General features: G+C 37.4%; 1 protein-coding gene across 1 annotated transcript in view; it reads left to right on the forward strand.

Annotated features, from left to right (window-relative positions):
- Positions 1 to 15,161, forward strand: part of SH2D4B (SH2 domain containing 4B) — a 57,291-nt gene that overhangs the window by 22,435 nt on the left and 19,695 nt on the right. The window contains exons 5-6 of the mRNA XM_005417285.1: positions 6,969 to 7,176; positions 8,203 to 8,330. Of these exons, the coding sequence (XP_005417342.1) occupies positions 6,969 to 7,176; positions 8,203 to 8,330 (336 nt within the window). The remainder of the gene's footprint in view (positions 1 to 6,968; positions 7,177 to 8,202; positions 8,331 to 15,161) is intronic.

The raw sequence follows: 15,161 nt of genomic DNA on the forward strand, positions 1-15,161 counted from the left end.
AAAGATTACAGTAAATCATACTTAGATTGTTGCTCTAAAAAACCACCTGATGATGATGATGATCTCATTCTATGGAAGTACTGTTCCTTTTTAGATAGGCTGAAATTCTTTATGGATATAATAATTGTGATTAATTTCAATGTTTTGGTGATTTTAAAAAGTGTATAAGGAACAGAACAACTATATTATTATATAGGTGCATACATTAGTACTGTAGATAAGTAATGGCCCACATCATGAATAAATTTCAAAATATACAGTTAGTTTATTTTATGGCTTTAGTCATCACTTCATTAATTCCTGAGGACTAATTACTGTAGTGCTATTACCTGGAATTGATCTGATAATGAATCATTTTGTACAAGATGAATTAAATCTATATGATACACTGGTGCCATTTTCCAAGCTCATAACAGAGTATGTTAATTTTGATCAACAAAACCTCTGCATATCACACTGTCAATAAAGATAAAGTAATTATTTTCTGGAGAATTATCTAAATCCAGGTGTACATGTGTATATGGAAAGGAAAACTAACTTTCTGTCAGTTTCTGTTGGGTATGTGAGAGTAAAGTCAGTTGAGGAAAAAATAGCCCTTTAGGTCTGCAGAAAATCAGCATCAGCTGGCAACCCAGCATAGAGGATGGTATTATGTACTTTAGGATTTCTTTGGTACTATATAAGGAAAGAAAATATATTTAAATCATAATGTTAAAAGAAAAAAAGTAATCCAGGTTACCTTTGCATTGAAATAAAACAAAATACTACAAACAATACTAAAACCAGGTATTATTTTCTTACTATTGCATTAATGAGGTAACTGATGTTTTGTTGCCTCTGTTTTCTTGAGGAATGCTGTTTGTGCAGGGATAGACATCAAAAATGCAGTAGAATAATTATGGGAGAAGGGAGGGAGGAAAAGGAATAAGCTATGGAAAGTTTTGACCAGAAGTTCTGTAATGACATTTTTTGTCTGTTAAAACACTTGTGACTGCATCACATGCTGGTGGGGATGGTCTGCCCCCAGTGCTTGTGAAAGCTTTGGTATACTCTGTATGCTCTAGAGGAATTCTACCACCTCCAGTCTGTGTGCCTGCAGGCCTGTCCCCTCAGCCAGAGGTGACTGAGAGCAGCTCAGGTGGCTCAGAGCTGCTGAGCCTGGTCACCAGCAGCTGCTCTGCCTCAGCACCTTCTCTCCTGCTGCTGGGTTTGCAGCCTGCTGTAAATTCTGTGCTGCCAGAGTTATGCTGTTAGCAATAATTGATTTAGCATTAAACTAACTGCAGACTAATGACTGGAGGGTTCCATATCCTTGTTTATCCTCTTATGCTTATCTCAGTGTCTCAATTTATCCCTGTTGGTTTGAAGAACCATGCTCCATTAGCAAATGGGTAAGAACTGAAGATAAGAAGATGCAGTGTTCAGTGCCTTCTCTGAGACCAGTTGCTGGCTGGTTTAGACTGTGCTATCAAACTTTGCACTGAGTTTCCTCAGGTGTATTAACATCTCCCATTTCCTTAACTTTACCGCAGGAGCCAAAATGTGTAGCAGATAGCAACAAATATTTGGAAGTGGGAACATCTAAAATTGCTATGAAATTAGTTAGTACCTCAGGTTCACCAGATTTTTCATTTTTTATTTCAGTTCAAGATATATTTTTCTTTTTATGATAATCCTTCCATTTTGTCTGCAATATTCCTGTGGGGCACTGAGGGGAAATTTAGTGAAGTTAGGCAAAGCTGTCCACAAGTTAGCTTTTCTAAGCAATAAATAAATGCATGAATGCATAAGAGAATTACAAGCAGATGTAGTATTTACATTTTTTGCCAGTACAAACCTGCAGTGGCAACCATATTGTCAATTAGGAGCAAGGCCAGGCTTTTTTGGGTCTTACCTCCTTGAAGTGAGCCCTGCTCTGTTCCGCAGAGTTGGGGCTCAGTGCTGCAGGGGAACAGTAGTGCTAGAGCAGGTGCTGGGGAGAGGAATGTAGCAATGATATTGATGACACTACTAATTTGTTTAGTAAGTGGAATTCAGAATGTGATGGGGATTCATCTCTCCCCATCACATTATCCCTCAGCTGTTTATTGCCAAGGCAATAATCAAAGCGGTGCTAATATTAGTTTCTGTTGTTCAGTTCAGTTTGCTTCTGCTGTTTGCCAGAGAACAATAATGGCCCACAGAACTACTGTGTAAACTGAAATACATGATTTTAGGGCATTTAGTATACGAAATAACAAGTATAGAATAATTTGGGAAATCAATGCTAAAAGGGAATAATAATAAAGAGCAATTACACACTTTGATTTCATATAAAAGATATATATTGGGGTATTTTTGAGGACAGTTGTAAGCTAGTAAGTTGAGCAGGGATATTGGTTGGCAAGTGAAAAGATGAATTGTGGAAGACTTATTCAGAGAGTCTACTGTTCAAAACTCTTATTTTTGAAACTGAAAAACAAAGCTAAACTTGGACAGCAGAGGGTACGTATTCTCATTAGTTTTGGACATTTCTGTGTGCTGTCCCATTTTTAGGTTTCTAGTTTATTTAAGTGTGACCTCTCTTTGAGAAAGCAAAAAAAGTGTCTGTGAAACATGATAGGAAAATCTGTAGCACGAATATTCATCTGATTGAATATTGTAAAAGGCATTCTGTTAATACACTTACAAAGCCCTGCAAACTGCATCAGGTAGGGAAGTGCTCAGATACCATCTGACCAGGTTTATTCATCTCTAGAAAAAAATTTTTTCAGTAAAAATGAAGGCAGAGGTGAGTGAGTTGATCTATTCTTTTGCCTTTCCCTGAGCACCTTCTTTTGGTCTCTCTTGGAAGAAGGATACCAAGCTGACTCATTATAGCTTCTTTTATATTGTTGTATTTTTATGTTCTTCTACGAATGTGTCTATGAATTTATTTTTGCCTAACTTTTAAAGGAATTCATTGGGTATTTATGTTCCCCAAAAATTCAAGTGAGTTTACTGGCAGGAGCATTGATAAAATGCTGAATTTTAAAGTGAGTGGTCCCCAGTTCAGCTATGCATTAGCTAAGCAAGTGCTCAACCTTACATATATGTGCCCTCTGAACTCCAATAAGTCTCACAGTGCACTGTTGAATAAGAATGAGATTATTCATGTGCTTTCAGATAAGATGGCTGAACTGAAGTCATATGGTGGAGTATTTGTGGGAAGTTATATTTTCCACTTAGGAAAGGGAAGAAACACTGAGTGATTTGTATGTGCTCTCAGAAAATCTGAAGATTGAATTTTATCTATTAGCTAGTCATTTTGAATAGCTCATAAACAAGCTTCCAAGAATTTTTAACAAGAGGAAAGCTTAAATAAAAAAAATTTAAATTACGATGGATATTCATAGCATACGTTTGGGTTTTTTCCAGCTTTCACATATCTGACTGTAAATCAAAAATAGATTGATTTAGAAAATAGATTATAGAAAATGGAGAGGTCTTAGTCTTTCACAAATTATTTGATAAAGTTCAGCTGCAGTGCAGTATGAATTAATCCTCATCTATATCAAAATATTTGGTATTAGAACTTTGCCAGAACTGCTAATAGGGATTTCCCAATCCTAAGAAAGTATAGAAGACAAAAGGCACCTTAGGTTAGCATAGAAACAGAACAGATTCTCGTAAACTGTTCACGGAAAACAAGGTGATCCCAAGCCAACCTCTCTAGGACCCAAAGAGCCCCTGCATACCCAGCTTTGTGCTTTGCTCTTTGTTGGTGAGAGGATGTTTACACTGCATGTCACAGAGACATCTTTGAGCTGGCTTTGAACTGTTCATTTCTAGTAATGACAACCAGATAATGATGGCAGCATGGACCAGTCTTGGATGTATTTACCAGTTTTCCAGGAGGGCTTGGTTACCCATTTTTGGCCTGCTGTGCTGAGGCTGCAATCACAGTGATACACACCTCTCTGAGCAGCTCAGGCATTTCTGCACAAGCTCCAGTTCCAGAAGGGCCAACATTTCTTCATTTTATGAGCACTGGAGGTTGTACCTGTAGTTGGTACCACCAACACCAGAAAAGAAAACTGGTCTTGGAGCTGGTCTTACAGGACCTGGCTGAACTGTAGATCTCCCATGGGCTTGACAAATTCCTAATTTCCCCATAAAAGAAAGATGTAAGAGTCTGTAGAGTCTCTATTATTATTTGTAGTAATTCTTCATGCTAGATATATGGATCTCTTATGGTGATCAGAGCTTTTAGGTTTTTTTCCAGATATCTAATCTCCCCGCTGAGAATACTGACTGACTACACTACTAGTGTTTTTCACAGGGGTCATGACAGAAGTAAACTGACTGTAAAAGGACAGCCAGCTAAGAAAATGAATCTGTTTCTACTTAAGTCATTGCTAGAAGTCCTGACTACTTTTGCTTTCTTGTTACTGGAAAGCTTATGATATGTCTAAGAATACAAGTAATATAGAATTTTGGCTTCTTCTTTCTTAAAATATTTGTGCTAGACTTGATCCAGACATAAAGTTCTCCTTCCTAGTGAGATGGTTCTAAGCCATAAAGTAAAATATGAATAGTAATGAAATTCTATTTTAAGAAAAACTTCCTACAAAAATACACCCAGATTTATCTTCCGACTCTAAACGACTTTCTCAAGATAGATAAATTTGTGGGAAGTGTCAGTATGGGAGGATGGTTCATGTGGTATATATAATTTTGTCTGGGGTGTAGTGATAAACTTTTCTGTATATTCCTGATTGGTATGGCTTTATATAAAATCTCAATATCTGTATGCAGCCTTCCCTATCCTTATGTGTGCACAGACACATACACACATGTATGAGTATGTACATAAATTTAAACACACATACATACATGTACATGTCTGCATAGAGAGGGCTGCATGTCATACTTTCAAAAGGTTTTCTGAATATTGATATTTAACAGTTGCTATTGATATTTAACTATGCTACCTCATGCCATACATTTGTGATAAGAAGTACTAAAATTTGATAGTTTGGAAAAATATAGTCTGGGTCACCGACTTCTGATGGTACAGATTTGTTGGCTAGTAAAAATACAATAGGAATGACTATTGAAAAGAGTGCCTATTACTGAGGAAAGAGGAACATGATACCTTGCCTTTCTCATTGCCAGGCAGCCTGTACATCAGTGGAAAAGAGTCCTAGAAAGCTCCAGGCATTCTGGCCTCAATCTGAATATTGTGATGGTGGCAAACAGTGGAGGGTTTCTAGATGTCTTGTAAAGTTGCATCACACTCATCTTCCTTGCAGTCTCTCCTTGTGCTGCAAGCATAAAATTAATCTTTAAAGTGACCATTAGGAGTGGCTTTCTAGGAGATAAATCACAGAAATACTGGAGCCATAGAAGCACTATATGTAAATGACATTATCCAGTCTTAAAAATAATGATCTCTAAGATAAATAGTGAAGTCTGTTACTTGTGTTTCCTGCGCTGTGCATTTGTTTGTTACTGTGTTTAGCCAAAGCTGCAGGGTATGTAGTTAAGTAAAACTGAAATCCTGCCAGTTGTATACATGTGAAGCATCTATGACTCGTTTATTATGCTATCTTGATGAGCTTTTAGTCCTGCATATCTTCCTGCTTATGATAATATTATATAATTCTCAGCTTAAAGGTCTTTTCCCTTTCCCTCATTTGCCCACAAGGTTTTATTTCATTTCATTTGGCTTTGAGTGCTTTTATTTCTTGATTCCATGAAACCTTAGAATTTGGGAGTTAAATCCAGTTATACTTCTGCTTGCTTTAAATTGGGAGTGTAAACCAGAGAGATGCAAGCAGACTAATGAAATGCAGCTGTCTGGTATTATATCATGCGTTCCTAGTCACAGGTACAGTCACAGGGGAGTAGGAAATGGAGTGTTCACTTTATGAACTGGCTATGATCTAAGCCAGGATAGTCATGGTAGGATTGATAATTGCTACTGGAGGCCATAGCTAGCTTCTTTAATATTTGCTTCACTGCATGTTAAAGGTTTGTTTTGCACTGGAATAATTTGCCTGCCTGCAGTTATTTGTGCAAAAACATCATCCAAATAGGGCTTGAGGCACCAGAAAAGAGCTGATAGATGACGAATATTTGCAGTAGAATTCTTGGTGCATTTAAGTTATACCATGTCAAAGACAGGATTGTTTGAACATTAAAATGAAGAAGCTTTAGTGAAAGATGCCTGAGCCACAGTGGCCAGGACAGCAGTCTCATTGCAGGTTACAGAAATGGGTAACTCCCTGGTCAGTGCCATGGTTAGGTGTGTATTAAATCTTCCAGTGCAAGTTCTGGTTCTCCATATACAATTTCAGAGACTGAAGTGTGAGGCAGCCCCATCCATAGCATCAGCATGCCCTCTCCAATGCCTGTTAATTTATACATTGTTACTGAAACCCTTTTTAGACTGTGAATTTCAAGTTGGAAATGTCTGTGACTATAAGCACCATGACAAAGAAAACGTATGCCTTTCAGAAAGCAAACAGCACTGACAAAGTTCAACCTACATGTCAGTTTTTATAATGGTAAATTTTGGGAGTTGACTCTTCAATTCTAGTTATGGTCATGGTGGCCAAGAACACTGTTAGACAGAGACTTAATTTAAAGCAGTAATTAACATCCTTTCTTGAAACATAGAACTTGGTACACTTCCAGGGGAAAAGATATCCCCAAGCAGAATTTCTCTTATTACAGCCAAAAGAAGTGTCAGATTTAATCACAATATGTAGAAGCTCACTAATTGCCAGTAGTGGTCAGATCATTGATATTGAGGCTCCTTCTAGAGGTGGGCCTGTGTTTGAAGCATGAGGGAAGCCATCCAGTTATCTGCCTTTGGTAATGTGTTGCAATTTATACACTCTTAAAACCAGCTCACGTAGGAATAAGGTCACTAAGCTGCTGTAAGCAGAGGGCTCCATGGCTGTTTGTAATTCTCAATCTCTCCTCCCGTTCACTCTGCCCAGTGCGCCGCTCCAAGGCTGCTGACGAGGAGAGGAGCCACAAAGCGCGCAGGGCGCGGGACGAGTACCGACGGCAGTCCCTGCGTGCCATTCAAAAGGGAAGGGTGGCTGGCCTGAGTCATTTGTTCCAGGGGACAAACCTGAGCAATGATCAGGACATCAAACTGAACAACAACAGTGCGAGCCCTTTGCTGTCTCCTGCAGCGTCCAGGTTGGTTTGTGCTGGAGTGGTTTTGAAACAGTTTTCTCTTGGATTGCTCCCTCTCCAATCCCTACCATTTCAACAAGCTGTTCTTCAGGTTTTGGGAGTCCTCAGCCTTGCTATTTCCTTATGATCAGAAAAAAGAAAGTTTAAAGGAAAAGAAAAACAGATTTGATGCAAACTAAATGTCATTTATCTTCAGGCTGATTTCTTAGAATTCACACAGAGATGACTCCTTGAGAAGGCAGTATGAGATCAGTATGTGAGGCTGAAGTCAAATGGACAAATGCCTTAAGCCTCAAGTCTAAAACTGCCTGCTGCTTAACAGTTTTTTTTTTCTTTTCTTTTTTTTTACAGATAGCAGTTCTATTTTTCAGAAACTTTTATTTTTTTGTGGCTTTTTTTCAGACAAAACCAAGTATCTTTGATATTTATTAATCTTTCATTTGACTGTTTAGGGAGCACAACTAATTGCAGGAGAGGAGAAGAATTCAAACTGGAGGATTATTCGTACTAACTAAAACACATAGAAAGTAGTAGAAAGAGTACGGCAGGCTGTCAAGCAGAGAATGCAAAGGAAACAAAAGTTTAAATGAAACATTCCTTCTATTGTGCTTAGTGCTTCCTGTTTGGAGACACAATGTATTATAGCTGATCATGATTTAGATTTTTTTGCCAGTAAAAAGGAATATACTCAAGAAAAAAGAGTTGTTTGTCAATATTTATAATGGAATAAAAATGAGGTGGAAAAAGAAAGCTGACTGAAATGTTCATTGTGGTAAATTGTTTTTTCAGTTTAAGCTCTGTAAGAAAATGTTTAAGGTGCCATTGAAAATATAAAAATCACACTACTGTGGTTTCCGTAAAAACACAAAGTAAATTTAACAAATTTTAAAAAGTTGTTCAGTGAGTTGTACTGAGCAGAAGTTACACTGACCATTTTGCAGCTGTATGTTTTGTCAATATGTAGAAAGAGACCATTATTTATGCTGTCCCTTGTTTTCCCACCCTGCTGTGCTCTGTCTTTGCGTGCAGTAACATCTGGGAGCGCCCTGCTCGGCCCTTCTCCCGAGACGTCATCATCCGCTGGTTCAAGGAGGAGCAGATCCCTCGGCGGGCTGGCTTTGAGAGGAGCACCAACAGGATTGCTCAGTGGTTCCATGGTAATTCCCTGATCTCCCATTTTCTGTATAACAGGGCTGTGAGCACCTGCTCAGGAAACTAATCTTGCCAGCTTCCATCCCAAAAAAGCAAAGCTTACTGATATGGTGAAACCGAGTGCCTGTTAGAACAAGATTTTTTGCATCTTTCCTACTATTAGCATACAATTTTCCTAATTTCTTTTTATTAATTAAGTAGACCAATGTGGGACTCATATCACCAGAGTTTTTTTTTCAGGAATATTTTGGCCAAAATATAGTTGCTGCAAAATAGCAAGTCAAGCGAGAGTACTGAAACCAAGATAGGGTGAGAAGAACTCCAAAATTACCTGGAAAATACTACAATTATGTGGTAGATAGAGGACTGATGTTCAAATTTTTGATTTACCTGATTTGCAAGAATGACTTGAACTCACATCTTTTTAATCATTGTTTTACTTTATAAACTGGGGAGCATTTTTTGTTTCTTGCTTTCTTTTGCAAACAAAAATTATTAGTTTTTTTCCTCAAAAATAATTGAGAGTGTATAATGTTAGGCAGTTTTCCTGAAATGGGACATATGCAGATCCAAAATTTGCTGTCTTATCTGCTGGAGTTGCTAGCATCTCTGAGACTTTTGCTTTGTATAGTATTTGCAATACAGCTGAATGTTTGATATCAAATTCACAGGTAAGATGTCTTATTTTCATAGGTATTAGCAATGATCTTTATGTTCAGTATTCTTAGACATTAAAAAAAAAGTTCTGGTTTAATAGCTGACTTAATTGAAGGACCAGCAAGACTTTAAAGTTAAATCTGTTTTTTTTTCTTTGCTGTTTTTGATGAGTCTATTGCTTTGTTCAAAGCACTAAGCTGACCCTCATCTCATTCATGATTCTCTAAGGCTAAGATGAGGATGTGTGGGCGTTCTGAAGTGAGTCAGGCAAGGAAGATTTCTGAATAAGTTGAGTGTTTCATGTGTTTCAGATTTCTGTTTATGATACACAAAGCCTTATGTGTTAAAAGACATCAACAAGCTGCTATTTTCATTGGCTTAATTGGTCAAAGACACTGAAGTCCGTCATGTACAGCTTGTAAATTCTAAATACTTTCATTTCTTACAAACAGTGATGTGGACAGTGCTGTGTGTTTCCTTTGGGAAGACATTAGGTGTGGTTGCTTTCTGAGAGACGAGTGACTAAAATTTCATTTGTGGACATTTGCCAGACGTGCTTCCAACCAGGATGTTTCTGTATAGGGAGGTATCTAGGCTTGAGCCAATGCATGTGCAGTTTTTCTACTAATTTTGGTGGCTTTTGGATTAGTTTGTTAATCACTGGAAGAATTAAGACATTCTTGATCATTCATTAATTTCCCAGATCATGTTCATCATATCTTGAGAAATTGAATGCAATGACTTATAAAAGTGAACAAAGTACCTAATTTTTCCTTCTCTCACTCAAAGAGCCAGATAAAGACAATCAAATTACACTCCCAGTCTAAAGCTCAGTGGTTTTCTTTGCAGGGACTCCTGTGTGTGCTGTTTTGGTACCTATTTGCTGCATGAGTTGTTTTGGCTTTTGCAGCTCTGGTCAGATTAATTGTTACAATTGTAAATTGTGAACTCAGTTGCCTTGCAACTCTTCTGCAGCAGTGGAATCTAAAGAGGCTATTACAGGTGTAATAATTAGAGTTTGTAGTGTTAGCTGGTGTCTGTGTTACAGTTTGTAAAGGACACAAACTTTGAGAACAACCAAACAGAATCACAGATTGTGCTGAGTTGGAAGGAACCCACAAGGATTATCGAGTCTGACTCCTGGGCCTCTTGTTATTTTGTATTGTATTCAGGGAACCAGGATACATTATGAATGATTTTTGTTTATGAACAAATATACAGCAGAATATATTTGACTTGTATAAGACATTGGCAGTACAAATGAAAACGATTCTTCAAAGCCCAGAATTACAGCTGACAACTCGAGCCACTGGGTCACATCAAGCATCTCTCACAACAGGTATAATCAGGTCCTTCACATCCTTGAGCAACTTCTGTATTTTCTTATATCTCAGTTTTGGACCACAAAATGGGAGTTTACTATTCTGCCTCACGTTAAGGGTTTTTTGAATGCAATGCACTGAGTGAGCTATTGCAGCAGTACTGAAAAAGTAGATACCAGTTTATTACAGAATTACATGTTTTTTCCAGGGTCAGTAGAGCTTGGCTTGCCTGCTTTGACTGTCAGGCTGTTCAGCTTTTTAGCTGAGGTTAAGCATTAGCTGATTCACTGTCATCAAATTGTGCTGTGGACATATAACTTGTTCTAGTTATGCAGAGATGAAGCTTTGAGACAGATGTGTGTAGCTAAAGTAGCAAAATACAAATCATAATGCAAACGTCTTTATCCTCATATATTTGGCTTATTTTCCACTTTAAGTCATCAAACCAATCTGGATTCTGTTTAAAAATACACATTGTCTGAGGCATTTTCATGGTACATGAAACACGGTAACATATGGCTTGCTTAATGTACCTGAAGTTTTCCTTTTGTCTTCATTTGAAGAATCACTACAAAATGTTTCATTTGAAGCAGGGTAGTAAAATCTGTAGTAACAAAAGCTCTTTCAAATCACAAAATTTCTTTCTTTATTCACAAGAAGTTCTTAAATAAATATCAGCTTCAACTTCATCCATCTCTATTTGTCTCTTGAAATTATCATCAGTTATCTAAATTTCAGCAGATGTTTTTTAGCTCATTTGAAATAGGCTTTACTGTTATCTTCATTAAAAAAATTGATGTTAAGGATACAAATTGTAACATACAGCTGAATTCTGCATGTAAACTCAGTTATTTTTTGCTCTGAATAATAGATCCCTGCCAAAACCCAGTTCATTTGCCCTTCCAATCTAGAATGATTTTCTTAAGTTTGCAAAGAAAAAAAATACCTATCTATTTTCAAATGTTTTATATAAATTAAACCCAACTTTAATTCTGTCCTAAATCATAAAATTATGATATGAGCTTTACTTCATTTGGATTGTGAAGCAATGAACATTTTTTTTAAGTAGCTTATGCCTACTTTGTGGCCACAGCGCTCAATACTCAATTCTCAAACAGTTAAAACAAAGAAGAATCAGAGCCAGTGATTAAGGTGACCAGGACTATTATGGGATTGAATGTAATCAGTGACTATTTATTTTGTATTGTCTAATAGTTGCCTTAGGTTTGAGTGAAAAGAAATATTATTTAATTGTTTGACTATGAAAACTAAGAAATTGGTCTAAATTTAATTAAAGGTAAATTTTGTACAGTATGATAACCAGAAAGTTAATAATTGTATTCTGATCCATCCACCTGCTAATTGATGACTATATGCATATTAATCAAACTTATATGGGCACCCTAATGTTGTATCAAGTTGCATGAAAGGCTTTTGTTAATTTGAATTAAGAACATTCTTTGCCAAGATTCCAGTTGCTGATATGCTTTGAAAGCAGGGAAGTAAATTGGTGTTTAGGATGGGAGAGCTGTCTCTCAAACAGGCTGGAAAGGGGGACGCATTCCTTGTTTTTCTAAGTTTAGCTTTGAACAGGATTTTTCTTTTCAAACCCCTAGGGGACCCATGCTGAGTAAAGGGAAAGTTATCAGTCTTCCCTATACAGTCTTCCCCTTCCACACGTTGAAGAGTTTTGCCAAATTATCACAGACATTAGCAAATTGTGGTTTTCAGTTTATTGCAGGCATAAGACACTTGGGATAGAATTCCATATGGCAGCAAAACTAAAGACCCTTCCTCCCCTAAGTATTTAACAAAATCTTGCTGGTAGCAAAAATGTGTATTATTTCCATATTCGCTCTTTCATTTGTCTTTTAGCCTTTCTCTTATGCTTGCAATCTACTTCAGAACTTTTTTCTTCCCATTCCAATTAGTTTGTCAGCTGTTACTTTTGATAGTTTTGGTATTTTTAACTTCAGATGTTAGACTGTTCACCCTCACATACTTTGTTCTGTGTTTGGTTATTTTCTATTGAGAATATAGGGGTGTTGGTCTTTGCAGAGGGTGTTGGTCTCAAAATATTTCCCCAGGTTTAGTTGAGAGCAATGTTTTATGATTGTTGCTGTTTATATACAATATAACAGGGATCTCTCAGGTGTGTAGGGAGCACAATACAGAATTTATTTACCTGTCTGTGGGTGGCTGTGGGCTTGCTTGCCAAGCATCTGCTGCAGCACTATCAGATCTCCACTTGCCTTCAGGTTGAAAGGAAAGTTCAGAGGCTGATATCACAGATCTGGAAACATGAGGTAGTTGCCCTAAAGGCTGTACCTTTAAAATGTAATTGCAGGAGCATGGGTGCTGTTGTGGAGAACCATTTCACCAGGGCAAGTCAGAGTGGAGGTGCAGTTAAGGGAGTGGGGAGCTGTGGAGGAGTTGATCAGAGCAGATCAAAGGATGGATTGAAAGAATTCTGAGATGCAGGAGCTGAATAATCTCTGAGGTCAGGGGAGCCAGGGAAGAAAATTTTCAGTTTATCAGGAAGGTGTTGCAAACGTTTACAGATCAAGGTTTAACCCAGATAGCTAATGCTGTTTTCAGGAAGAAACTTGTTTCAAGAGGAAAATCTAGCACATCAAAAGAGTGATAATGGTTCTGCAAATCAGGTGTTCTCAATAAAGGAGATATTTCTGAAAGTCTATTCATTCTGAGTCCTTGAACAACAGTGAGGGCACTTGGAATATTCATATAGCTGAACCGTGGGAAATATAACATGTAGCTTGTGTTGTAATATTTTTAAAAGACACAGAAATGGCAGTGGTTTGTTTGAAAAACATCTAACAGTGAATAAAGTTTGCTGCTTTGAGCAAAAAGCATGATTTTTCTTCTGCTCTTGAAGAGGAGCTTTTCAGTTTTTCAATAAATGCATTTTAGGAAGATGTAAAGCAAATGTTGTAAATCTAGCAGAAGTACAGCCTTCTTGATATTAAGGATCTATTTTCTAATTCACTGTTTTATCATTATCTAGGTTTTACATCTATTTGAGAAAGTGTGCACACAGACTATTTGCTTAAGTAAACTGAGCCCTTGGGGTCTGGGATTTTTTTCTCTTCTAGAATTGTAGCCAATGATAAAAAAGATACAAAGTTTGTTAAAAATCTCCTGAATTCACTGAGAGCTTTTCACTATCTTCCACAGGACTTAAAGGATGCAAAAAAAAAAAAAAAATAGCTATATGCAAGGCTTGGTATCGAAAACATTCTGTGGCTGGGAAACATCTCAAATGGAATCAGAGAGAATTCCTGACTCAAATGAAAACTGTGACTGTCAATGCACCTGTTGCATACATTTGCAGGACAGATCCAGTTCTCTAATTTATGCAAGTAATGAAGAAGGGGAAGTGAGATTTAAAAAAGGGCTTACAGAAATAACATTTTATTTTGAACCATTGTCTGGGAAAGATTGAAAAAAAAAGGATTCTTTCAAGATGAGAGATTTAGAAGAGATTATGTCTTACTTCCTTTATTAAAAAGTTAGAGTTCTCTGTTCTCTGCCAATCAGTTCTCAGAGAGGATGGACACAGTTGTGATCAGCAGTTCAAATATCTGTAGGCTTTGTGGCTTGTGGCTGCTGCAAGGATACAGCCAGGTCAACACAGGCTGCCAGATATTGCCACCTGCTTGATTTTGTGTAAAATAAGTCATGCCACACTTAATTAGTATCAATCAGCATCCCCAGTCTGTGTGGCTTTCTCAGAAAAATTAGGTAGGAATGGAAGTCACTTTTGTTGGGAATCTTGGCAGGAAGAACAGATATGGAATAAGTTTGGACACCAAATTGCACTCTCATCACATAAGCCTACATTAGAAAAAGGGTTGAGAAGTAGTTAGGCCTGAATGGGAAGGCAGGCTCAGCTGTCACCTCTGCTGTCCCCATCCTGTGGTTACACAGAGCACAGGAATTACCAAGGCTGCTTAGCCCTGTGCTTTCCCCCACTACAGAATTGAGGCACAGAAGGATGATATTCCTGTCAGAGTGGTGCTGCAGGATGAATGAGAGCCCTCTGGTGTATCATACAGAGGGGTTGTTAAACCCTCTGTGAGGCTGGAAAGTCTGTCTTGCATTTCAAGGACTGAGGATTTGCTCAAGTTGGGTTTCTACCATTGCCTTTAAATAGTAACACTATTGTAACTTTGCTTCAGAATTATTATAAAGCAGTAATTTTTATAACCTACACATAGAGGTTTTAATGCAGCACCAGACATGAGCCAGTTTGTCCTTGCAGTTTTATATATATTTTTTACATGGGCAGATATGAACATGAGAACTGTTATAAGAGTCATGATAATTTTTACTTCTTTTACTTCCTGTGAGATGAAACATTCTTTTCCTGTATTTCCTGAACATATTCTTATCAAACATTTACTGGATATTCTGATAGTATTTTTCAAAGATCACACAGTATTTGGAGTTAAGTGTTGAGGTTCTATGGTGGATTCTGGTACTTGATTATTTTTGTCCTCAGTCAGACCCATCATATGAAAAAACTCAAATGCTTCCTCAGCTTCAATTCAGCTCTTGGCTTCTTTTTTAAGAAATGAGAGGTGTTTTTCTGTTTTCTGAGAAATAAGATGATCCTTCACACACTAATTCCTTCCACTTAGGTCATAATGATTGTTTCAGTCTGTCAGTTCTTTTGAACGCTTTGGAATTGTTTTTCTTACACCATTAGAGTTCCAAAGTGTCTGCGCAGACAGGTTACTAGCAAACAAAATAAATGTTTTAAACTCATGGCTCCTCTTGGAAGGGAGCAAAGTATCAAAGTGAAGTAATGTGAGCTGTAACAAGCTGCAAGGAGAA

The sequence above is a fragment of the Geospiza fortis genome, unplaced genomic scaffold, assembly GCF_000277835.1.
Source record: "Geospiza fortis unplaced genomic scaffold, GeoFor_1.0 scaffold130, whole genome shotgun sequence".
Lineage (NCBI taxonomy): Eukaryota > Metazoa > Chordata > Aves > Passeriformes > Thraupidae > Geospiza > Geospiza fortis.